Raw genomic sequence first — 26,570 nt, 5'->3', positions numbered from 1 at the left:
GAAAACAAAAAATAAACATCTAAGACCAAATATATACTATATATTGTATTTAAAAATCTAGGGTGCCCAAGACTTTTGCACAGTACTGTACATTATATATTATTAGCATATATATTTGACAATTAAATATATCAAAGCAAAATTTGTCATGAGGGGCCTCCTAGTTCTCTAAAGCTTGAATGATGAATTCCCATAGTGCATATTTTTGTTTTTAATACTGAACAAATATATGTACCTATTTCAAAGGGCATTTCGTAATGTCAGTTATCAATGGCATAATTGCAGAGGTGTACTGTGCAGCATGAAATGTGCAGTTAGAAACAAATACCAGTGTGGTGCAGTGTCGTAATGACAACCACCAAACACTTATCTATGGGAAATGAAAACTGAAGTTGAGCTTGCTTGAGTAAAACCATGGAGCCATAGAAACGTAAATAATTGGATGAAGACAGTTTTGAAGAAAAACAGAAAACATGGGGAGGTCCTGAGAAGGCCCAGTCTAAGCACTGGCCTTGGTTTCCTAACAGGTAGTTTGCAGATAATTCTTTACCCATCTGTCAGCTAGCATTCTCCTGGAAGGAAGAGGCCTTTTGGGGTTGGCATGTGTGCTCCATGTGCAGCAGTGATGTAAAGTACAGTGATGAGAAGAAGGAAAACAAACAACCAAACAGATGCTATAGTAGCTTTTTAATAACCAACTTTATAAGAGGCACTTGTGGTACACTCATACCTTACACAAGGTATTGCAAGTCCCTTTCCTTTTTGCTCTTTATATTGCATATTTTAAAATAAAACTTTGCACATTATGCATTGCACTGGAAGTCAACTACCTACAATATCATACAATATAAGATACAAATGAACAAGATAATAGAGCACCATTTTTATCTATAAAATATTAATATTTAAACAGCTGAGGGACTGAAACAGAGTATTTAGGTATGTTTTCTTTGTGGTTATATCAGTGCATGGAAGGAGCTCCATTTCAGTAACTTGAATTGTCCTTGTTAGCACCTGAGTTTGAATACTAAAGGTTTTTCTAATGTTTCTTCAACAAATGAACACCTCACTATAAAAGCATATCCACACTTTCTGTTTCTTTCCATACTCCACTGAAGTAACAGAGTATCAGTGACAACATATGATGAATGGGACTGCTGCAGGTTAAAGGGGTCCTTAGGTTTAGGGGCATCTGTATTCACATTACAATAAAAATACAAACATAGCACCAGGAATTGTTTATACAGAAGATACTGTGATTTCACTTTGATACAGTAAAATAAGAGATATGTGACAAAAAGCTATCTGGAGCATACTGAAAAGATGCATGGCCCAGATGTGTATTTGGATACCTTTTCATCTTGTAGTAAAAACAAAGTCTTAAAAATACCTTACATGAACCGTTCATGAATGTGAAACTAACATGCACTATCTGAAAAATAAAAAAAACAGTTCATTTTCAAGTATTCCTTTTTTATGTCCTTTTCTTGTCATGAAACTACAGTCATTGAGGCATTGTCATGGTTAACCTCGGAGTGTGGGACCCACAGTACTCCTCTGCGATTCCGTTTTTCTGTTAGCAACACTTGCGTCTTTGTTCTCAGCGCTCACATTTGCATGATAAAAGATTGATTTTGGAAAAAAAGATTACAAAACATAAAGTGACAAAGAAGCAAACAATAATAACTCAGAGACATCTGTGTTCCCTCACACACAAATGACTCTTTGGTCCAAGGCCTCAAGGTTCTCCTTAATAGTTTTTTCCTGTTTCACATCAACCACGTGTCTCAGTTCAGAGCTTCAGAAGTGTCTTTCCTTAAAGGAATCTTAAAGCTGGTGAGCTTTTGGCCAAACAGTTGGGTCAGGAGGTTATTCTGAGACTCTGCTGTCCGATATGAGTGGGATTCCACAGGTCTCCCTGACAAGGGTCTGTACTTGTTAAAGGAATTATTCACAATGGGAACAGATGTTTTTGAAACGGGAGGATGCAAGGGTCGCCCAGGAACTCCCTTTCTCCCTTTGTAAGCACCGATTGCATGACGTGTGGCCTCTACTTTCTTTGGTGGGTTGCTGTCAATGGAGTTTCTCTTTGGTTGGAGGTTCAACCCTCCTGCTTTGTGTTTTGAAAGAATTTTGTTGCTGGTCATGTCATCCCTCACAGAGGAGAGCACAGGGTAATCGTTGGCAGCGTCAGCTTTCCTGTAGCCTCCGGTCCAGATGCACTTGCTGGGACTCTGAACTCTAAGTCTCTTCCTGTTTCTTGCATCCACATCCTGGTTCTCTCTTGTTGCGGAAGACGAGACCTTGGAGCTCTGAGTCACCTTCATTTCTTTCCTTTTCTTCTGTTGTCTAACTAAATCCTTCTCCTCACTTCTGCCTGAGATTATGGCTGTGGGTTTGATACTGTTTTTTGCCGAAGGCGTCACTCCAAGCCCCCGAGCCACAGGTCTAGGGCTATCATCAGGGCCACAGTTGGTGTTGTCACTCAGTTTAGACACAACTTCTTCTTTACCCTGTCCATCTACGTGTTGTTCTGCATAGTTCATGACTTTTGGCTCTTTCTCTTCGGTTTCATTTCCTTGCACTTCTCCGGTATGCTCATCTCCACCTGTTAGTTCCACTGCATTTTCTGGTGATTTCCTCTGGGCGTCTTTGTAGTCACAAGCTCGACTGTCTTCTTCAAGCATATCTGAAGCATCTGAGATTTTCATCAAGTTTTCATTCTGATGAACATGTGATACTTCAATGGACAGAGCAGAATCAGACAGGTCCACCTCCTGCACTTTAGCCTTTACAGTATTAGGAAAGGCTATGTCTTCCGGTAGAGGGCTCAATGCTGTGACACTGCTGCCTGCCTCATCTTCAGTGTCCTGGCATTCTTTCAGAACTGAGGAAAGTACATTGCATGGCTTCTGACACAGATCTGAGTGTACATGGTTCTCTTCTTTAATGTCACAGATTTCTGATAAGGGTATTTCATCTCCCTCACAGGCCTTGCTTGTCTGCGCATCAGCAGTCGGCTCAGAAGTAGGACAGTGCTCGCCAAGACACAATGGTTCTGAAACCACCTGTAGCTGGGAAGGTTCCAACTCTGACGGAATCTCAGAAACGTCCCCTGCGATGTCTTCAGTTTTGATTCCGGTGTCTTTTGAACCAGAGGAGGGGGTATTGGAAGTCTCTGTGAAGTCTGAAGTAGCGGCTGACATTGGTCTTGGGAGCAGCAGCTCAGAGCTCTGATCAAACTGTCCAGATGCCATGTTGGCAGTGCTGTTTTCTGAGCTGTTCCCCAGTAAGCTGTCACTCAGGAGCTTCCGTCGCTTGACAGGTGGCAGATCAAATTCTCCATCATTTGTGGAAGCAGAAGGCTTGGAAGGCCTCACAACCCCTCTGAACTTAAATATCTTATTCCCTCCCGACAGATGTTTTTCCATGTGTCGATCAAACTGTTCTTTCTTGGAGAAGGTATAGTTGCAGGTGCTACAGATGAACGACTTCTTGATAACATGCATGACATCAGCACAGAGCTCACAGGTGTACAGTGTAGTGTGCTTAGAGTCTGGCTCCTCAATTTCCTCATGCTCATTCTTCAGGTGGTCCTTCAGTTCCTTTGCATCCTGATAGGAGATGGGGCACTTGGAGCACAGGAAAATCTTTTGCAAGCTGTGTACCACCAAGTGTCTCTGAAGCTTAAAGGGCTTAGGGAACTGTTTGCCACAATGATGGCAGTCTCTAGAAGGATCTTTACAATTTGGGTGCATCTCCACATTTTTCTGGGGGGCATCTGCTTTGTGAGGGATATCTGATAATATGGGTGTACTCCGTTTCCCTCCCCCTCCAGAATGAACTTTGGTTTTGATTGCTGTAGTCTCTCCCCCCTCTGAAGTTTTTGAATCCTGCTCCATATTCTCTTTGGTTGTCTTTGCCCCCTCCTTGGATGACATTTTTCCTGACTCTCCTCTGCTGCCCTTGTTGGACTGGTGCTGCATGATGGAGGTGATGAAGTTCTTCACAGCAGTCTCCTGCATGAAGCAGCCTGGCAGACCCAGGATGGAGCTCTGCGTCTGGCCCTTTCGGGCAAACTGTGTGGCGTGCTCACGCAGGTGCTCATTATACATCCACACATCAGATATCTCCTTTAGGCACATGCCGCAGGTCCAGATTCCTGCTTTGTTCTTGGCATGCTTCTCTCTCAGGTGGTCCCGCAACTGCTCACGGGAACTGAACTTGCGCTGGACACACATGTAGCAAGTAGGTGGTGGGGAAGGGTTATGAGAGAGCTTGTGGAAGTTGAGCTCCCCCAATGTGAGGAACCAGGTGAAACACACTTTGCACTTGTACTGCTTGTCCTTTGGCTTTGAGCCTCTCTCAACTCGCCTCCTCCCCCTACGCTCTGCAGGCCTCTTGTTGGGTCTTGTACTCTGGCTGATTGTCATATCATCACTACCAATAGGCAGTATCACTGGAACCTCTTCACTGGCCTCCAAGAACTGAATTTCAGGCAGCTGGAATTTAGTATTTAAATTCTGGATGTCAATACCATGGAAATGAGAAGCATTTTCCTGGGCAGGAGACTCACTGGAATGAAGACTTGATGTGTTTGAAAGCAATGGAGGGCAGGACATGGTGGGCTCTTCAGTTTTGCACAATATTGGGGTCTCTGAGGACTGATCCTTCTCTGCAACACTGTCTGTCAAGTGTCTAGGGCTGCTCCACTCTGTTGCCGTCTTGCATATCGGATCTTCTGTCAGACACAGGAAGTGACCTGCACCAAGCTTCCCACTGTCCACATCATCTTCGTGCTGGTCTGGTGTGGGGCTAATTTTCTCACAGTCATTTTTTACAGTGCTTTTGTGACACATATCCAGCATTATAGCATCATCAATGGATATAGTCTCATACTCACAATGGTCCCTTATCTTGGTAATGGGAATTTCGTCATCATGGCTCTCAGCATGCTGCTCCTTCTTATCTGAGGATATGCTGTCAACAGGGCATGATTTCCCTAAAAGCAGATTGGAATCGGAATTCTGCTTTTTGTTCTTCTTGCCATAAACCTTTGTACATTTTTTCCTAACCATTTCCTCATCTCTTGGGAATAGCTGAGAAAATCTTCTTTCATCATCCAACAGGGCCTCCAGGTCTGGGTCTGGTCCTGGTGAGAATGCTGATGCAGCTTTAAAGCTACAGGGTTTGGGATCCACCCTATCTGTGATGCAGGTGGCCTTCTCACATTTGACCTCAAATGCTACTTCTGCCAGCGTTTCTCTGCAGATGCTGTCCTCAAAACAAATATCCTTTTGTTCACATGTTTCTTTCAGGTCATCACAATCCTCTCCAGACTCCTCAAACTTGCTGCAGATTGTATTTCCTGTTGTTCTATCACAGCCAAACATTTTGGGCTCGAGGCCTTTTCCCTCCTCCATCTCCGCTTCAACTGGGTCAACAGCTAGGCCTTGTTTGTGTGCATTATTTTGTTCTGTATGACCTGTGATTATATCTTTTTTGCCAGCACTGTCGATCAGTTTAAATGAGAAACTTTCAGGCACTCTCACTTCAAGGCATTCTGTGGTGTTAATTTTGTCTTGTTTTTCTGGCAAACAGCTGGATTCATGTGGCGTGGCAGGAAAATCTGGGGTGATAGCCTGTAAAATGTCTGTTTTCAGTATGCTGAGTAGCTCGTCTGAAAAAGGCGATGACCTCCCCTTTTTAAATTCAAAACATCCATTTTGATCACCAGTATCTCTGCTTTTCTGTGCTTTGCAGCCTTTTTTAGTTTTTGTAACTGGTTGCAGAGTTCTTTTGTTTTCTTTTGCCCTTGGCACCATTGTTTTGGTTGTCTCACTTGCTCCAGTTCCTCCGAGGATTACATTTAATTCAGGTTCCTTCTGGTTCACCATGAATGATGGCACATTTGTCTCATAGGGTAGAGAGGTAGGGCAATCTGTATGTAAATAGACCTGTGGATCTAGGAGTGCAGTATCATCTTTAAAAATGCTGACACTCCCCTGAAGATTCTCTATTGCTGCGTTTCCATTTTTCTTCATAAAATGTTTCATGGCCTTGTGTCTTTTTAACCCTGGTACTGTACGGAAACATGCCAAACATATCTCGCACAGGATTTCTCCTTGCATGGTGTTCTTTTTTTGAACCATGCTCTTTTGTCTAGAGTCATTAAAGTTCCCCTTTGTGTCCGTTTTGTTTGATGCACACTGTCCCTCCTCTGCTTTCAAAGGCTCAGTTTGACATGAAGGAATTCCGGAAGCCTCTTCAGCACACCTCACAAGGGGATGGAGATTTTCTTGAGTACCAGATGCATCCTGCTGACAAGACGGGGCATTTTGCTCAGATGGGGATGACTGCAGGCCCAGTTTCTCTGCCTCTGCTTTTTTCAAGAGGTCAACGTGTAGATCCATGTAATCAATAGTTTCAAGAGGAGGATGACAAATATCCAAATTAGGCACATCTTGGGGTATGTTGTGATCTAAGCCAAAGATTGAAGGGACACTGCTGTCTTTATATTGAGAACATGCTACAGCAGGACAAGATAACTTTGCACCGCTTTCACTTTGCGAAGAAGTATCATGTGAATAAAGGCACATAGCAGTTTCTGGACCTGATGACACCTCTAATGACGATCTATCCACTGAGCTGACTGCACTTATTGATGCCACGGATATGAGTTCACAGTGATCATGGTTGTCCTTGGGGCTTCTCTTGAATATTCCCTGTTCCTCCAAGTTCTTATTTAAAGTTTGGGTTATGGCACTGTACACAGGAGGAGAATGGTGAGAAGCTGAAATCTCAGTATAAATCAGAGGGTTTTGTTTCAATGCAGGCAAGGACTCTGATAATCCTTTTTCAATAATTTTTGGGCTTTTCAACAGGGAATTTGATGGTTCAAGTGTACTGATCAAAGGAGTATCAGAGATGATGCTGTCCGAATCAGGTCCACAGCTTTTGTTTTCATTTATGACTATGTCTATGTGCGGAATAGCAGTCATTACATTTGGCATCTCAGACATGATGGATATAGGTGGGTCACATAGCTGCATTTCACTGGAGTTCTGCTCATCCCTCTTGGGAGACTGCCGATGGTGCATAGAATCTGGAGAGAGCTCATCAAATTTGACCCACATGGGTTCAGATTGGTCCTGCTGTACCTGGCTGTGGTCCTCAGAGTATGGCAGTGAAGAGCTTAGTGGAGACAGCCCAGATTGAGGAATATCCCCGGTGATGTTCTCTTCAGCCCTCACTGCATTGTTCAGCCTCATAGCATGCAGTGGAAGCATTGTCAAAGCAGAGAGAACTTGTGTTGGTGTGGGTGTACATTTAGGCCCTGCTACTGTTTCCTCTTCAAGAGAAGTCAGCACTAGTGGCTCTTTTTCCAGGGTGCTGGCATGTTCTCCAAGCATCAGATCAGACTTTTCATTACTTTTGGCCTCTGCCTCTGTAGATAATAGGCTGCAGTGCACATCTGGGGTTCTTTCCTGGTCGACCTCATTGGTCTGGAGGATTGTATCCAATGTCCTCTCCTGGTTGTCCTTGCAGAGCATGCTTGTGGTGCCTTCATGGTTAATCTGGCTGACCACATCCATGGTCCTGTCCTGGTCGACTTGGCAGGGTATATTTGTGGTTCTTTCCTGATCAATCTGACAGGGCATATCTGTTTTCGTCTCCTGGTTGACCTGGCCAGGTATTTCTGTGGTCCTCTCCAGATTTACTTGATAGAGTGTCTCTGTAGTGCTCTCCTGGTCTACTATGTTTGATGAATTTATAGTCCTCTTATGGCTGACTTTGGCAACTGAATCAGAAGCTGCGTTATCAGGAGTGCTGCACTTAAAGAGAGTGGCTTGGTGTGCTTCCTCATTAATTGCTGTTGACTGGACGTCCTCAGTCTCACTTGATTGCAGCAGATCCCAACATGCAGGGCTCTTCTTCTTTTTAAAATCCTCTGCTCTTCCTTTATTGGGCACTTCACAAACTGCAGACTTCTCAGACGAATCAGAGTTGCTTGGTTCTTTAAAATTCTCCTCTGCAGGGTGAAACTCTTCCAAACTGAGCAGGGGTGGGTCATCCTCCTTCGATTTGTCAGAAACAATTGAAGATTGATCAGCAGACAGGATTGTGGGATATGAAGCCATTACAAGCTCTTTATCATTTGACTGGACTGTACTCGATAGAAAAAGTTCTGGTGGTTGTAAAGGATGTTCTTTGTCTCTTAGGACATCCCCATCCTCTTCTGTCATGTGACAGTTCTCAGTTGTCTCAGGCAAGAGACTTTCATCATTTTGTATTTTTTCTTCAATGATATGTGACTTATCAAGCAGTAAATCTTTGTCATTTTTGTTTAAGCTTTTGTTGACACCAATGACATTCTCATTGACTGGGACACACATTTTGCTCTCAGGTTCACATGTTGTTATTTTTATTTCTGACTCACTGGTTTTGGGTGAAAGGTCACTTCTTGTCTTTGCTGAACACTCAGCATTCTCTCCTGGAAAAACCAGTGCGTTGTGCTCCTCAGGTTTCTGGCTCTCTTCATCTGCACTGGGACTCCCCTGATTTTTGCTTTGCTGCTTTCTGGCATCTGGACATTCTTTGCATGGCTGGTCTTGCTTTAGAAATTGGGAGGAGTTGGATGTCTGTATTTCAGCTGTCAAAGATCCTTTGTTGAATATTGAATCTGAAATCACTTCCAGGCTTTTCATAAGGTTTTCTGTGTACATTTCGTTTTCTAATATTTCTTCAGACTTCAGACAGTCTGCTGCAAGGTTCTTTATTTCATCAGTGCCCTTCATTTCCTGTAGCTGCAGTTCATTTGGTGCTTGTGATTCGGTTGGTATGGGGTCCTCCTTTGTGGAGGGATGTTCTAGAGAGCTATGATCATCATGGACTGGTGTATGAAGATCCTGCTGTGCCTCCAGTAATCCCAAATGGGATGGACTTGACCATAAAGACAAATTTAGATCTTGTGTGGGGTTGGGAGCTGATAATCCCCTGGCCTCCTCATTATCACCCACATGCATATTGCTCTGTTCATTCCCCGTATTGTCTAGTGGCAAAGGAGAGAGGTTACTTTTGATCAGTTGTTTAGGATGATTGTTTGGAAGCAACAGAGGGCTGTTGAGCTTGGCTATCTGTAGCTGGGTTTCCAGTTCTGTCACGATCCTCTTGATCTCCAGCTCATCCTCAGAGAGTCCACTAATGAAGCTGCTGTTGTCCTCCATCATTTTGTCCGGCAAGGGCAAGTGAATATGGTTTGAGTTAGGTTTTTTGGTCATTGCTTTTTCGGAGAGATCTTTGAAGTGAGAAATCTCCTCTGGTAGCATAGGAGGAACATCAGCTATGAGATCCCAGTCCTTTAAACCCAGATGAGGGGAGGATGACTCAAACAGCTCCCGTTTGTCATTTCTGGTAATGAAAGAGTTAAAACTATCTTTTGATACATCTGTGTACAGGCTGTTTTCAAACCCTCCTACAGTGAGGTCGCCAAACATTGATGATGTGTCAAATGAGAGGGGTGATTTAATTAGGCTCTGATCTGGTTCTATAGTGTATGAAACAAGATCTTCTTTGGCCTGTATTGCAGGGCGTTGCATGTCCAGTGGACAAAGACACGCCTCTTCAACATGGACAGTGCATTGTTGAGAAGAGTTAGGCAGTATATCACAGTCAATATGTATTTCTTCTTTGCTGGTGTAGACATTATCACCAATCGTCTCAAACGCAGGAATAGCTGGAATTTCTGAACTTTGCTGTAAAGCTACACTGTAATTTGATAGCTTGCCATGTTCATTTCTTTTATATACTGATTTGTCCTGTGTTGGGATGCCACATTTTTCATTTTTAATGCTGTTTTTAGAGTCTGGGCTCTTTACATCAGCCACCATGAATTTGCAATGACCTCCAGTTGTTTGGAAAGTAACTGGTGTTCCCGTGAAAGAGCTATTGCCCATTCTGTCACTTTTCTTGATAGGTGAAGGTTCTTCAGCCCTTTCTGTCATGCTTATTTCAGCACTATGCTCCTTCTCCCTTTCCTGCTCTGTGCTGTGGTCCTCTCCATGGCTTTGGAAACCACTGGTCTTTGAGAGCTCGGCTGTGTTTTCTGAACCTCTGTCTCTCAAACTTAGAATTCTGGATCTGGGTAAAGGACCCTTGTCATGGGAGAGGAGAAATTTAGCAGAGCCATATTTCTTGGTGTTCTTGGAGAATGGATGAGACGAAAGTGCAGTCGGGGTCGTAGGGGTGGGAGGTGTGGTAGGCTCTTTGGGCGTATCATGCAGTGACTTTTTACAATTGTCTGGTTCAAAAGAATCAGAGAGTGGCATGTTATTGGAGCTCATTCTCCTCATTGCAAGTGCTCGCTCACTCTCTGAATCTGTGCGATCAGCGGTCTTGGGGCTGGTAATGCTCTCACTGGAGACACTGGCGGGTTCACTGAGCTCACTGCTGCTGGAGGACCTGCTGCTCCTCCTCCTCATCCTTTGGTTTGAGCTTTCTTTCGCTGGGGATGGAGAAATTTGCTCTGCCACCTTTTCCACACCACTGTCCTTTGATAGGTGCTTCCACAAGACAGATCCTCCTTTGTCAGTCCAGTCTCTCCCTTTCTCCTTTGAGTAAGTGTACTTCCCTTTGTACTCCTTTGAGTATGTATACTTGCATCGGCCAGCATGGCCCAGTCTCCCACGGCTAGCTAACCTCAGAGGCTCTGACTCCTCATCTGAATCAGACACATAGTCATATTCTCCAAACTTTGGGCTCTGTGCTGCAGGGGTAAGCCTCTCTGTCACCAGAGAGAACTGCAGGTTCTTGGTTCCCTTTACATTGAGCTTGTGAGGTTTATTCTTTTGCTGCACTATTTTGTGAATTAGTTCTTTGCTCCAGGTCCCCCCTCCAGCCTTCCTCCGCTTCCCCTCCTTCACCGTGGCTCTAGGTGCTGCCAAGCTCCAGTTAGCGGATGAGGAATGGGAAAGGGAAGGCATGATTAATGAGGAGCGCTCCTGGAAACTTTTGAGTTTGCACCTCTCTGAGAACTTTCTGGACAATAGAAACCTTGAATCTATTTTGTTTTTTTCTCCAGTCTTGTCTGTGGTCTTTATTCCTTCTTTTGTCCACTCTTTTTCTTCAGTGGATTTCTCAGATGAAACACTTCTTGATTTTTTATGTGGGGTCACCTCTTTGGAGTTAACTTTATCCTCTTGTTTGAAGTCCTGATGAGTCTTTTCAGGGAAGTTTAGTGTGTGTTTAGTTTCAGCGCTCATGCTGTCCCTGTCTGAGTCAAACAGATTTTTCCCTTGTGTCTGAGATCTCTGATCAGTGGTGGTTTCATGCTTGCTTCTGCTATTAACCATCACACAGTCTTTAGTTTTCATATTTAGGCTAGTGGTGAGATCATCATCTACAAAAGCATCTATGAAACTGCTGTCAATTTCTGCATTATCTGACTGGTATCCTAATCCATTTAAGGCCTCTGTAATGAGGCTATCTAGTTTTGCATCATCCATATCCAATTCAGGAAGAGTAACAGGAAGAGTGTTAGTCCCACTAAAAAAGTTGAGCTTCAAAGGTTCATCCTTAATGTCTCCTTTAGTCTCAGAGTCAGGCATTAATTCTCCATTCTTACTCAACCCTAGCAGAGACAGGTGAGGATCAGATGGGCACCTGGATAGGGGAAAACCCATCCCAGATGAAGATGCCTTTGTGCAGTCTGTCTGGTACTTTCTGTGCTCCTCCATTTTTGGCACAATTTTAGACATATTGTTCTGATTTAACATGTGCTGTCCACAATACTGCTTGTGGTCCAGGAAAGAGACCAGGTTGTTGAAGTTCTGATCACATTGCTTGCATGTCAGAAGCACATCCAACTGGTCAAGGTTGGCAGCAGCTAATGAGGTGGCAAGCAGTTGATGTGCTGAGTATGGGGGAGGGGGATGTTCTACTTCATAGCTGTTCAGGTAACTCTTGCCACCATCCATGTTAGGATTTGAGCATTTGTTATTGTGCATGTAACTCAACATATCTTCCTTGGGTCTTTCGGGTGGGTTCGAGAATGTCCTCGAGAGATCAGTGTGGAAATGGTGAAGGTTAGAGTTGAGGTGATCTAAGGGCATCAGTGTCTTTTCTTGATTCTGGTGGTATAAGGGAGGGGGTGGCCCAGCCATAAGCACCTGGCTGTCTTCGGGGCTGATATCTACAGGGCTATGGGAGGCAGGGGAGACAGAGGAGCAGGGGCTGGTGGAGGCAGGATTCTGGAGAGGAGAAGGCAGTGGAGAATCATAAGAGGCTGTTGTCATCAAACCCACTGGTGGACCCTGTGATGGGCCATGGCTGTTTGTTTTCGAATATGGTAGTGACTGATTCACCCCAAAGTACACAGGCTTGTTCCTGGTGTCACACACTGTAGAACTGACAGAGTCCACTCTATGTTCAAAAGGAAAAGTGGAAATGGTGTTGTTGTGCTCCTTGATGCTCTCAGGTCTTCGACTGGTGAAAGCCTCATTGGGTATTTTGTTATGGAAGCTGTTTAGGGGTCTGTTTTTATGTGTTTTTTTACTCTCCTGCCAATCCATGGCCCCTATTGGGAAAGTGGGCTTCTGATTGCTCAGCTGTCTAGAAAGCTGAATTCTGTTCTGCTTAGGTATGGCTGAGGTCAGCTGTATCTGTTGCCATGCCATTCTGCTGTTGGATGAAGGCTGTCTTTGCTCACTTGTTGGCTGGCACTGAAACTGACACTTGTTATTTAGATTGGAGTAAAGTGCAGAGTTCTGGTCCATTGAAGAAAAGGTCTTATTGGCTCCATCCCAAGTCTCCAGTAGCCTGCTGTGAGTTTTACTGCTGCCTCCTGGGATACTTTCCTCCAAAGGCACTGATCCCACGTGCATGGTGTTGCCCGAAGAGCTGCTGTACGCTTTGCTTGGAGACAGTATTTGGGGGCTTTGGCCTTGTGCAATATTCCGTGCATGGTGAGGGTTTCCTTGGGTGAGTATCCTCTGACTGGCAGTGCTTTCAATACTAGGAGGACAGCTCTGTTTCTCCACTGAAATGGGGGTTGCACCTTCACCATCAACTTGGTTGAAAGAGCCTGGGTTGTCTGGCACAGTGTCCTTGCCCTGATCTATTTTGTGCAAGCCAGGGACAGAATTTTCACTGTTGGTGTGGTGCTTGCTCCTGCCTTTGTGGCAATGCAAGGAAGATTGTGTCTCGTGTTGAGACTGCAGGTACTGTGCATGCTGAGAAAGCTGGGCATAAGATGATCTCCCCTCAGGTTGCTTGTTACTGAACTGGCTGTCAGTTTGTGTGTCTTCCTGCCCTTCTCCTGAGGTGTGAAAGGTAAAGGAACTGTGAGTCACCTGGGCTGTTGCCAAGGCAATGTCTAAATAGTCCTGGGGACGGTTATTCTGGTCACAAGGGAAGGGGTCAACCTCAGCATCCTGCAGTGAAGGATACCCATACTGAAATTGCAAAGGCACAAGGGTAGCATTCACTTTATCTCCTTCTGAAAAAATTGGTAGCTTCTGTGAGGAAGCTCCGTAGTTAGCACCACTGAAGGATTTATCAGGAGACTGCCAAGACACAGCCCTGTTTACGGGGAACTCTGGGAAGAGCAGTTGGCTACCGGGCTGTGAGTTATTGTTGTCCCTCAGGCTGGGCTGCTGTTGTGGGGGGGGCGGGTGCTGGTGTGCTGGGGTGCCCCCCGCGCTGCTGTCTGCCTGTGAGGTATAGTTTGTGGAGGTAATGTTTGAAGACGCCTCCTGGAAACAACGGTTGTAGCTGAGCTCTTCCTGCTGTAGCTCTGCTTCACGCTCAGGAATGCTGGGCACGTGGAATCTGTAGCTGCCCGAGATGGGGCCACGGCCGGCCTCCAGCTTCTTGGGCGGCGTGAATTTCTGCTGCGGGTAAGCGATCCCGATGGTGGGGTTGGCCCGGGGGTTACTGATGCTCAGCCTGTATAGCTGCTGGGGGTTACCGCGCTCGGCCTTCCCGGACCTCTTGCTCTTGTCCCGGGTTCTGCTTTTCCCACTTGGGGACTGGGGGCTTCCCTTGCTACTGTGCCATGTCCTGTCGCTGGTGAACTTGGGCCTGTTCTGCAGGGACTTGAAGTCGATTTTGCCGGCCTGCTGGGGCCGTATCACGGCCTCGCGCTGCGTGCACTCCTTTGTTCTGCTGAGGGCCCGTGGCTCCGGACACCCAGTCTTGTACTGCCCGGCGGACTCCTGCTTTAGCTCCGCGCCGAACCGCTCTGGCAAGGCCCCCGCCTCCTGCTGCTTAGAAACATTGTCCGATTCTTTAACGGCGCGCGCATGCTGAGTCTCTCCCGTCATGGTGTGGGCGCGGCGGGCAGGCGTCTCCTTAGCAGTGCTGCCCATGTCCCTGGGGGGCCGCAGCGGCACCCAGAGGCATTGCCCTCGCGTCTCCCAATCAACAAGCTCCCGGCAGACTGCGCAGCATAGAAAGAGCCGATCTCTGTGCTGCCGTCGCTGCTCCACGCATCACTGCTCTGCGTGCTGCTCTTTAGCATGGGCCAGTCCTACAGCAGAGGAAGAAACAAGAGAATGCGGTCAACTACAGGCATTTAAAATACAAACAATTTGAAAATACACTGCAGTTTCAGTTAATTGTGTTATAAGTCATCTCACTTTGTTGCTCTTAGGACGAAATATGATATGGGACATACAAATCCAACTAAAGATTTGGCCCAAAAGCAGGGAAAACAAGCTGGCCAGCTATCTGCAAGAAAGATTAGGAGGCTGCTGCAGGGGATGATGGGAATCAAAACACACAATTCCTTTCATTTCCAGGAGGGGGCAGTGCTGCAGCATATATGGAGCACACATCTGGTTTTGAGGGGAAAATAACTCTGTGCCTGGAATTTGTCAGTTGTCTCACTTTTTCCAGGGTAGCATTAGTCCAAATCAATCAAAATACATTTCTGAATATGCATTTTAATATTATGAAGCACTTAAGTAACAGAAAATTGCACATTAAAACAGTATTATCTTATTGATTTAAAAGCTTGTTTAATCATATGTGGTGGTACAGGACAGTTGATGTAGGTATAAATCTGTGTTCAGGTCTGTTATATCCCTCTTCTACAGCTTCATAAGTTTTATTCATTAATAACTACATGAATTATGTTTTCATTCATTAATTAGAATATTAATTAACCCTAATTTTAAAAAAGGGCTATAAACTGAGGCTGCTGGATGGGTCATCCTGTTAAGGCACTGTTTGTGAATATGGATGGGTCCCACAGTCTGGTATGGAATCCAAACCATGCCAGTGCTTACTGTGGCTAGCAGCCCTGCAAGGAAGAAAGGATTTCACATGGCTGAGATGATCTCACACCAGCAAACCCTACTGGTTGATCCAGCACCTGCCAGACTTGCCTGCCTAGCTGGCTACGAAATGTCTTCCTCTGACGCATGTCTGTGTGAACCAGACCTGCGGTGGATAATAAACAGTGGATGGAAGTGCACGCTTGTCTGTGCTCCCCTGGATTGTCGATTGGGCATTCCAAAGTGGTGGCAAAATGCATGAAAAAGTTATAAAATGACCACTACAACAATGGACTCTTGTAGATATAAAGGCGCTGGACAGACAATTCTTTTTAAGGATTGTGCTTAAGTTAAACATAATGCAGAGAATGTTGTAGAATACTGAATTTACAAACCAATTTTGTACTCATGATACTGGTAACAAATGGGTAGAACAATGTACTGGTAAATGAATGCAATGCTGTTTATTCCCCTTTTTTTACCAGATCCAAATGCACATAATATGGAGTAAAATATGAAACAAATGTCTGATGATGCATTTAATTCCTCATAATCTAATGCTATCTCTTCTCTACTGGCTTATTTCAAAGTTGTGAGCCTTCAAGAAATCACTGGCCCTGGAAGGGCGTTGAGATTGTCAAAAATATTGAGGTTTTAAGGTTTTTAACGAGTTGACATAAACACGGCACCTGCAGAATGGTTTAAAGGTGCGGGAGTTAAAGCACATGGTGTGGGCCAGCTTAACGATGGAGAGGTCATTACAGAAGCCCCGGGTGTGCACATTAACACTTGCACCTGGAAATTCACCCACTGCACCTTCCCACTGAAACCCAAGTTCTCTTCATTTACAGTCAGACACGCACACACACACTCACTCACACACACACACAAATGTACAATTATTTTTGCGCCTATAGTCAGTTTGATAGGCAGTCTGACAGGAGCAAGTTCAGTTGCTCCTTCTCTAAAGTAAAAGCTCACAGTTAGGCTCCAACTGCACTTGATGACCCACCCAGGTCACATGGCATGGCCACACCCTGCCCCCCCTCAAAAGCTTCTCATCCAGTACATTTAAACTCTTCTATGCAAGGCTCTGATTAAAGTGGGCAGACAGAATGGGTGTGGCTCCGTTTGTCTCAGGTCTTGAAGCGAGCACCTTGATGGTGGCACTTATGCGACTATAAGTGTGCCCATCTCTAGATTTTAATGGCGTTTGATCATTATGTGAAATGTACTTCAGTAGGATGCTTTGACTAAAGGCATCTGCCAAAGGACTAAACTGTAACTGTAAAATGTAACTGAGCAGGGAACTGGTATGGGTACACTCTCGTGGGCAGGACCAGAGGTTTCGCCCATTTAGCTAACGCACAACATAATGATTATATAAAAAGCCGGGAGTAAGGCAGCATTAAATTACTTTATATCCCTCTATAAAGGCTCAGGTTATCTGTCATTATCTTAGCCTATAATAGCTGTGGATTAAGGTTTGCAAATTTACATTCTTCCTTGATGTTTGCACAGGTACAGAGGAAAGAAAATGAAGGATCTATGGCAGACAATGAATGAGACGCTCCAGTCAAACAGCTGCACAACTCAGCTCTCTGAGGGATGGGGGGTGGGTAGGGGGGTTGGGGGGTGCAATATGCACAGGCAAAGGCTGGGTCACTGTATCTCAGATCCAAATGCAGTTTGTTCAGGCATTATCAGAGACCACTATGACCTGGGTCAGTGACCTTAAGCTTGTTTAGGCATTGTCAGAGCCTCCTATGACTCAAGTCAAAGATGTAAGTGATTCCAAATCAAGGGAGAATGGTGTCTACAAGTTTTACCTAGAATGTATTCTGGGAACTTACTGGACATGCGTTGAGACCAAACAACCTTAGTGCGTGAATATTTAAATGAATACTCAACCTGCACTGTTTAGTAACATAGTCATCTTGAAAGCTAGTTGAAAAGCTAGCTTTCTAGCCAGATAAATACCTAGTTTTTCATTAGTCATGTCTAAAATTATGACAGCATGAACAACTTTATTTGTGTCATTCACTCTGGTAAGTTAACTTCCGAAATAATATTAATACTACTTCATAAATACACAAGGAAGCACCATGCAGTATGGTGCTAGTGTCATATAAAGTGATTATTCACAAAACGGACTTTTGTTATATTTGGATTTCCATCAGAATATTTACTTGACCACCTGGGCATTATAGATGAATTGAATTTTTTTATGACTTATTTAGTCTGAAAGCAAAATAGCTCACTTGTAACCAGTGTTGGAAAAAATGTCACTGATTCTCATTCAAAACAGAATCCAACTTCCTCTGGACAATTCTGTAGTTCTTATGGACAGAAACCCCACCTAGTTGGCACTCTCACCACCATCCTCTCTCTGCTTCATAAATCACTGATGCTTAGTCAGAGCCAACAAGAGACTTGGGTCCATCACTGAAGTGAAGTTTATTCAGGCATAACTAGTGCCCACTGTAACTTGGTGCCATTATTGAAGTTTGTTCAGGCAGTGCCAGAGACCACTATGACTAGAGTCAATTGGCAAAGTTTGTTCAGGCATAGTCAGAGTCCACCGTGACAAATTAAGTCCACACAGATGCTGCCTTTACTGTGACCAGGTGGGTGAGATTTGCCTGAGGATGTATTCTGTTGAAGTCCAACGGGTTCCTAAAGCTCTCTCTCTTTCAGTGACCGACAAGAGGAGTGAGAGAGGTGAAAATAAAAGAGCCTGAAATGTAACGCTTTTTCCATTTTAAAGAGAGAGCAGGACAAGGAAGGTCACTTAAGGCCCGCTTAACGTGGACGAACCTAAACCTCTACCCCCTAACCCTAACCCCCCGTTTCCCCGTCCGCAACCTCTCGGTGGTATTCGCCGGCCTCCGTCCCGACTTGTCCGTGGTATTTACGGAGCCCAGCTCCGGGCGGTTAGGGAAAGTGCGCCGGAGCCAGGTTTGGGGCTTTGCTGTGAAAATTCGCATCCCCTCACGAGCTCCAGGGCTCTCAAAGCCCGAGTGTCTCCGGCTTCCCGCGCGCAAGCGGCCCCCGTGGCGGGACGCGGCGCGGCCCCAGTCAGGGCCCGGCCAGCCGGACGGACAGTCAACAGGCGAGGGCCATACATCATGTCCCTGTGTTTGCCGGGACGTCCCGCGGAGGGAGGACACCCCGCTCGCATCCCACAACAACAAAGAGCCCTCTGGAGGGATCGCAGGCCCCTCACAGAAGTCACACTGGAGTCCAACCTGTCAGCCCTTAAGGCCCAGTGAATCATTCATCCCTACGCTGTCGTCTGCCTGAACTTTGCCTCGCTGCTAAAGATGGCTTCCCCATCTTTCTCTTGGAGCACTTGCTTTGTTCATTTTTTTTTTTGTCTGATGGTGTTTTGGCTCAGCCGAGGTTGGGCGTGGCAAAGGCTTTCATTCTGTTAGTGTTAGACGTGTGCATGTGTGTGACCGGGTGGTTAACTCTGTTAGTGTTGGGAGCGGGGAAGGGTTTAATCCTCCGTTCGTGTCGGGTTTGGGGAAGGGTTTAACTCTGCATGAGGGGCGGGGGTTTGGGGTTCAACTTTCAGCGCAGAGGGATATTGAGGATTTTTTGCGGCTAAAAAACTGATGGCAACTGGAAAAGCTTAGACACCACAGCAGAATCTGAGCGTGTGATCTGGAAACAGAAAAACTTCGTAATTTCTATCTGCCAGCCGTTCGAAACTTGATGTGGGAGCAAGGAGAAAATTAAAGAAGGAAAAAATGTCTTGTTGAGAGTAAACACAACGTCCAATTGAGCATGTGAAGTCTTGGATCACATGTGACACGTTGGATTGCATGTGGAGTTTTGGATTACGTGACACGTTGGACTGCATGTGAAGTTTTGGATTACCTGAAGCGCTGGATTGCATGTGAAGATTTGGATTATGTGTGTAACTTTGTTTTACTGGAAATGATGTGATTACTGGACTTTATATCAAAAGCGTTCTATATAATTTAAGAAAAAAATCAACAAAAGTCTGTTTTGCAAGTCAGCTAAGTCAGGGCCAGTGGAAATACACCCCCCCACCTCCCAAACCAGTTCAGGATGTTCCTAGTTCTTATGCACATATTCTGCATGCACCAAAACCACAGACACCCCAGCAGGATCACCAGCTAATTCTCACCCCCTCCTCACACATCAATCCATCACTCCAAACTGGGTGGATGGAATGCTTCAGTGTGCAGCGATTATATACCCTCCAAGATTAATCACACCCTAATCACACGACGATGATCAAAGAAGGCTGCATAAAATAAACAATACACATTTATTTTTATCAAGATATTTTTTTTCCAAGAAGATGCCACACTTGCTCATAAACCTAATTTATTTAAATAAAATCCAACAAAAATGAATCTGCACTCATATTCTATTTTTAAGTTAAACTCAGTCTTAGGGAACTGTATTATGACATACCCTAGCTTCCTGTTTCACTGGGGTGTATAAATGAGGTAACACACAAGTAAACTCCATCACTGTGAAGAAAGGCAAAGAAGTCATAGAAAAAGTAGTCATGAGGGCTTTTGTTAAGGTCAATACAACCAAGAACTCCAGCAAGTATCAGAACAACAATCGCAAGATTACCTCAGAATCAACTAAGAAAAGATTAAAAGACCACAAATGTCCTGTTTACATTTGCATAAACTTACTATCTCAGCTACCAGACTTGAACTTGATAAAAAAAGTTTGTGGTTTGAACTGAAGAGGTCAATCCACAGATGCAGCCTGGTTGACTGGAAGAACATTGGAAGATTCTGCATGGAAGATCCACACATTATTTTAGCATGAAACATTACAGAAAATGACTCGGTCATTTTATCCATGCAAAGGGAGGGTTTACAAAGTAATGAAAACTGAATATTTATAGCACTTGTTTTTTTGGAAATGAATTTGTAATTTAGAAATTCCCCTGAATCATCATTCAAGTAGAATACTTTCCAAATATGACAATTAAAATAGGGCTCAGTTCTTTGTAAAATAATTCACTTTTATGTATAATGAAAATATGAATCATTTTGGAGAGTGCGTGCGGTTCGTATGTGTGTTTTGTGGGGGCAGGGTTGTGTGGATAAGAACTGAGAGCACTGTGGGATGGAGTATTTTTGCACTTCCACACAATGTCACTATGTGTTTAGAGTTATGCAGTCAAACTGTGCTTTCCACAATCAGCAGCTGTGGTATTTCAAACCATGGACTAGAATAAATTATCCCTCAGTACTTATGGTGAGAATGCACGTGCACATGCACGCACGCACACACACACACATACATACACTTGCACTAAAGTAGGAGTACACAAGCACACAGACAACCACTAAAGTCAGCATACATGCAAGCATGCATGTATGTGTTTTTAGGAGGACGCGAGAAGAAACAGAAGTGTGGGAGAAATATAAACACTGTCTGATTGTTCCAAATCTCCTTCCAAACAAAAGTCAGTAAACAAATAAAAGATGAAAAGATTTGTTTCAAATAAACATTCACTTTAGAAAAGTGGCATCGTTTATGGATAAACAATACTTGACTTCATAAAGAGAAAGGGCCTCTTACTAAACCTCTTACATTTTGGAAGCCATCTACAAAAATCAGAAGTAGGCTTAGTTTGACCACGTTGGCCAGGAACCTGAAACCAGAAATGAATTTATTCATTGATTGAACTGGTTGAGCCTGGCAACAACTGTGTCGCCAAAAAGAAGCCATCTATGGAAATAATTTGATAAAAGAGCTGAAATGGTAAAATCCAAGATGTTCATGCTAAAGTGGCATACCACAAAAACTCTAGCTTCGTGCGACGCCCCCTGATCTCTTTTCTGAGGAGACACCACATGCGATGGAAACGTGCAAACAGACCGTGAAAGCTTGCAGAGGACGGAGGAAACGAAATGCCTATTGCTGCATTCACTAGCACACTCGCTCGGAGAAAACCGCTCAACTCATCCTCTGTAATGATTTCTGAGTACACACTGCCAATGGGATTTCCTGAAGGTGGAGGTTGTGATTTGTGAATGCCTCAAGTTTGAGTTGATTTTTTTTTTGAGAGTACAGTGTTGGTTATGAGTTTGTTAAGGATCCAGAGATTTGTGTTTAGAGTTTATAGAGTGAGCAGTGTTTTGGGTCTATCGTTTTTAGGGAATGTGGAGTTAAGAGTTTACAGAGAGTATGGAGAGTTTTGGATTAGAGTTTGCAGAGTAAGCAGTTTTGGGTTCGGATTTGAGAGCATCAAAGGTTTGGGCTTAGAGTTTGCATATTGCCGAGAGCTTTTAGAGTACCAGAAATTAGAAGTTTGAGTTTAGACTTTTAAGGATATGGTTGCAGGATATTTCTCTGCAGGAATGTTCTCCCTCTCCTTGAGTAATGATTTTTCTCTGAGTTTTAGTAGAAAATTTAGTTTTTGCAAAAATCATTGGTTTATCTTTTATTGTTGTATAAGGTATTTATTTAAAATGACGTGCTTGCTATACCCCCTTGCAGATTGGGCACCAGCTTGTGATTCTACTAGTAGATATCACTCCTTGTTGTTCAGTTTTGCTATTCACATTTTTGTTTAAAAGTAAGGATGAAAAGATTATTCATTTAAATGGCACCCAGTGATCCACTGTCATGCTTAAGTTAAAATGGCCAAACCTGACTATTTTTCATTTATCTTTGTCACTGTCATCATTGCTTTGCAAGTGTTCTTCCCATGAGAATGCAATAAGCATGTACTGCTAAGCAGTCAAGTCAATGAGATGAGTTTTCCACATCTCATGCATGAAACCATTTTTTGCCCTTATTTTTCTGATTATTTTTATTTTGAAAGTCCATTCTTTTTCCTCCCAGGCATAGTTGAATCTTCATACTTTCCTTTGGTTTTTTTTGGAAGTAGTGGTTTTCCATTATGGCGAAAATTGCTTCCCTTGAAAGATTTCAGGTAACACATGCCTATATGATTGCACTTAAGGACGCAAACAAAACATTCCCCTTCAATAAACGTCTGTGCAGAATGTGGGGGCCTTAACAGGAAGGGAAAGAGACTAACGCTTGGAAGCCCATTGCTCAAACATCTCTGCTGAATTCAGCAGCATATGAGAAAGCAATTAGGAGTGTGTACTCAGACACAAACTGGGCTCACATAATCCACCTCATAGATGTCATTATGGTGCTTCTGCCAAGGAGGACCGGAGTGGAGCGCTGGACCAAATACTTTGCGTTCCTTCATGTGATCAACAAAACAACCAACAAACCAATGAGCCTGAACTCCTTCCTCCAACCATCCTACCATACCTCAAAGCCTTGCCAGTAATATATTGCCAGGAGTTCATTACTTTATTTATTTTTTCAAAAGAGGGCAAATACTTCACCCCCTCCATATTGTTTGGCTTTATTCAGACAGGTAGAAAGCAGAGAGGGTAACAGATGGAGAAGGGATCATAGCTCTGAGGGTACCATGGCAGGGAACTCCTGTATGGCCTGAGTTGGCCTCTCTTCAGACGGCACCACACCGTCTCGCCTCCAAGTACATTATGAATTGGTCATATGATGTCTGTGGAATCCCTCAAATGTGTGCGTGTAGCAGTTTTCACAGTATTACACTGATCTTCTCATTCTGTGTTTTTACTTTTTTGCTTTCTTTTCAGAAGGGTAATAACTTTTGGAGTCTCTGTGAAGGTGCTAGCTTTCAAAGCTGTAATTTGCTGAAACACAGAGAGTGACTGTCTATGTTAACAGACTAAACAGGGGAAGGCGGGAGCGAGCCACTGGTTTTTCAGCTGGAGTCTACCTCAGCGCCCTGGACTGTGCGGAACGGGTGCGCTGAACCCCCCATATTAAGGAAGCCAGTCATTAAAGATTTAAACAATACTGCCGTTTCTCCTGGAGGGTGAGGGGAGGGGGAGGGGGGATCATCAGGCAAGATAAATATGTTCACACCTCCATTACTGTAAATGGGCCAGGAAAACTGGTTTTTCACAGCCAAAGGCACATTCAGTATTGTGTCAAGCTGGTCACACCCCGAGTTGGGGAAGGTCCCCCCCCCCCGGACCCCGAATGGGTTCCCGTTGCCAGATTTGCGTTCATAAATCAGAGTTAAGCAGGTGGTGAGGGAGGGAGAGCCCCGCCCCCGATCTCCCAGGATGCCCCTGCAGGGAAGAAGCCCTGCAGGCGCTGAGCTCTGCAGGGAGTAAATAAGGTCAAGGTTCTTATAGGTTCATTACTGTCACAACGGCCAATCCAGGTGCAGCGCTCCACAGTCACAGACACAACCTCGACCAGACTTGAGAAAAACACATTTCAAACCACACCTGAAATAGCTCACATCTCCCACCACACCTGACAAAGCAGAGCTTGACTGCAGAATAGTGCTAGTGCACAGTGAACACAGCACAACACAAACACAGTGAACCTCTCTGACACAGCGTAGCACAGCACTGCCCAGCTAAGACCCAGATAGGGAAAAGCATCAAATACTTAAACAATGAGCCTCCATTTCCAAAGGCCTCCATTGAAAGAGACCACACGGTGGACTACAGGGCAAGAGATAATGAAATACATTCAACCACATCAAAAAAGGACAAAAGAAATCCTAATGTACAAATTTAATTTTTGTTCTATGTTTTTCTTCTTTTTCTTTTTTTGTGGCTGCAGGTTGGAGTCTGGCCTCAGCCAATGTCAGTCTGTAGAGGCAAGGCAAAGTTGTGCTTGTCCAACCAGGTGCCTCCCCTCCAATAAACATTATCTCTCGCCCAGTGAGACATGGAGTGGGGAAAACAGCCACTGGCTATTGGTTTGAATTCAATTCATTTTAGAAACTTCCAAGTAGTTTGCCAAAGCCTCTATCTTTTGAGTTGGCAAATTTAAAAAGCAAAGCAAAAAAAAGTTTAATACTTTTCATTTCCTCAATTCTTATTTAATTTCGTCAAATTTATGAGAGGTTGCAGGAGGGGGCTGGGCAGATGTCATATTTCAGGATGTCACTTAGGATCTTGGCTGGGTGATCCAAATGCAGCACTTCGCAACATAGAAGGCTTGTTTTCCCTCTCCCGAAAAATGTGTGGTTAGCATGGCACAGTGGGGGAGGCAGGGGGAAGTGGGAGAATAAGCTAGGTGGGGGTGGGGGTATAGTGTGTAATTCCAGAAGCACCCCCACCCCCCCTCTCTCGCCCAAGTTGTTCTTATTTTTTTCTTCCAGACATGTTTTTTTTCCAACCATTGGAGTTGCGACTTCGCTTCCATATTGGTAACCACAACATTCCGCAACCATGATGGAATCTTAGTTTCCCGGTGTTTAAAAAGTGACTTTTTTCCTTTTTTAACCCAGTTTCTGGAACATTACTCATGTACAGGGGAGAGGGGTGCAGAGACCATGGAATATTAGGGGGATGACATTATGTGGAAGTCAGCGCTGGGGAAGCATTGTATGGGTCACAGTTCGCAATAAACAGCATTTCGTTCAATTACTGTTTTAAATGGAAACCTCAATTAAGCCCGGTTTCCTTGCTCAGAGGACCTCTCCTACACAGGAATGTTCATTCAGCTAGTGTTGGCATATCCGCGCTCGTGCACTGAGAGGCTGCACTGTTATGACGGAAGCCGTATGCAGCCCAGAACATCTTCCCCAGAGCAGTGCAGGAGCCATCTGTGACAAAAATGTGAGTCTAAGAGGAGCTCCACACAGAGTACTGAGTCCAAGAGGAGCTCCACATAGAGTCCTGAGTCTAAGAGGATCTCCACATAGAGTCCTGAGTCTAAGAGGAGCTACCTCTAAAGTCCTGAGTCTAAGAGGATCTCCACATAGAGTCCTGAGTCTAAGAGGATCTCCACATAGAGTCCTGAGTCTAAGAGGAGCTACCTCTAAAGTCCTGAGTCTAAGAGGAGCTACCTCTAAAGTCCTGAGTCTAAGAGGAGCTCTACACAGAGTCCTGGGAGTAGCCTAATACAGAGTATTGAGAGCTTCACATAGAGAGAAAGCACTACTGGGGCTGTATGGCCTGAGCTATTACAGCGCCCCCATAAGAATTTCCTGAAATGGCAGGAAAGTTTATTTAACAGCAAATTAATCAAGTCCACAGTCATGCCACTCAGAGATCAGAGGCTGCCACATTCTCCCCAGGGTAGTCTGAGAAGGGGACAAGCCTCAGAAACCAAAACATTCCTCTGAAGAGCAAAACAAAAGGCAGTACTGTTAGCCAGAAATTTGCTACTGTTCCAATGTATCCCATTTCGGAAAAGCATACTGCACGATACTGTCCACCTCCAGTCACGAACACACATGCACATACGAACCCCCACCTAAACTCAAGCACACACATGAACTAATGTACACACACCCACACGCACACACACACAGTGAAAACTGAATACCTGCTACACAACTGAATATGAACCTTTCATTGGTCTGTCAGAGTGGTAAATGGCAGGTTGATTCATGCACAATTGGATCTGGATAATTGCTAATTACAGGGCATAGTCTCAGCGAAGGGTTGTTTTACACAGTTAAAAAGAAATACATATTTTAGTCAGTAACATTTAGGATCCTCCAAGCTGAAGCAACAGATGGCCAGTATAAGAGCCCAGCATGGAGCTGCACAGCAGGGCCTGTTTCACTTGGTTTCTGATACCTGCAGTGGTAGATGAACACCAACACTGCACTCCACAGCTGGGTCTGTTTCTACTGGCTCTCTTTTACCAGTGGTGGTAAGTGAGCTCCGACAATGAGCTGCACAGCCAGGCCTGTTTCACTTGGTCTCTAATACTTGTTGTGGCGGATGAGCCCCAACATTGAGCTGCACAGCAGGGCCTGTTTCACTTGGACTCTAATACCTGCAGAGGTGGTAAGTGAGCCCCAACATTGAGCTGCACAGCAGGGCCTGTTTCACTTGCCCTCTGATATTTGTGGGGGTGGAGGAGCCCCAACATTGAGCTGCACAGCAGGGCCCGTTTCACTTGGTCTCTAATACCTGCAGAGGTGGTAAGTGAGCCCCAACATTGAGCTGCACAGCAGGGCCCGTTTCACTTGGTCTCTAATACCTGCAGAGGTGGTAAGTGAGCCCCAGCACTGAGCTGCACAGCAGGGCTTGTTTCACTTGGTCTCTGATGCCTGCAGTGGTGGGTTATCAAACTACTAACAGCATTGCTGGGCGGTGCATCAACAGGCAGACATTAACCTTCTGTGTGTTTTCGTGTGCCTGCCAAGAACCCCACAGCCGGGGGGGCTCATCACCACTCTGCTCTGGACGGCTGGAAGCGCATAAGCGCCAAGTCTCCCAGTAGAAAACACAGCTATTT

General features: G+C 44.7%; 1 protein-coding gene across 2 annotated transcripts in view; it reads right to left on the bottom strand.

Moving 5' to 3' along the window:
• Nucleotides 1-672: 672 nt before the first annotated feature.
• LOC135255125 (zinc finger protein 469) overlaps nucleotides 673-26,570 on the bottom strand; it is a 209,904-nt gene continuing 184,006 nt past the window's right edge. For both annotated transcript variants that reach the window (XM_064335890.1, XM_064335891.1), the window contains one exon: nucleotides 673-14,527. In XM_064335890.1, the coding sequence (XP_064191960.1) occupies nucleotides 1,788-14,366 (12,579 nt within the window). In that variant the 5' untranslated portion in view covers nucleotides 14,367-14,527 and the 3' untranslated portion in view covers nucleotides 673-1,787. The remainder of the gene's footprint in view (nucleotides 14,528-26,570) is intronic.

This window comes from Anguilla rostrata, chromosome 5 (genome assembly GCF_018555375.3).
Source record: "Anguilla rostrata isolate EN2019 chromosome 5, ASM1855537v3, whole genome shotgun sequence".
NCBI lineage: Eukaryota > Metazoa > Chordata > Actinopteri > Anguilliformes > Anguillidae > Anguilla > Anguilla rostrata.
Note: the sequence above shows the minus strand (reverse complement) of the source record. Positions and strands in the feature narration are given on the sequence as shown.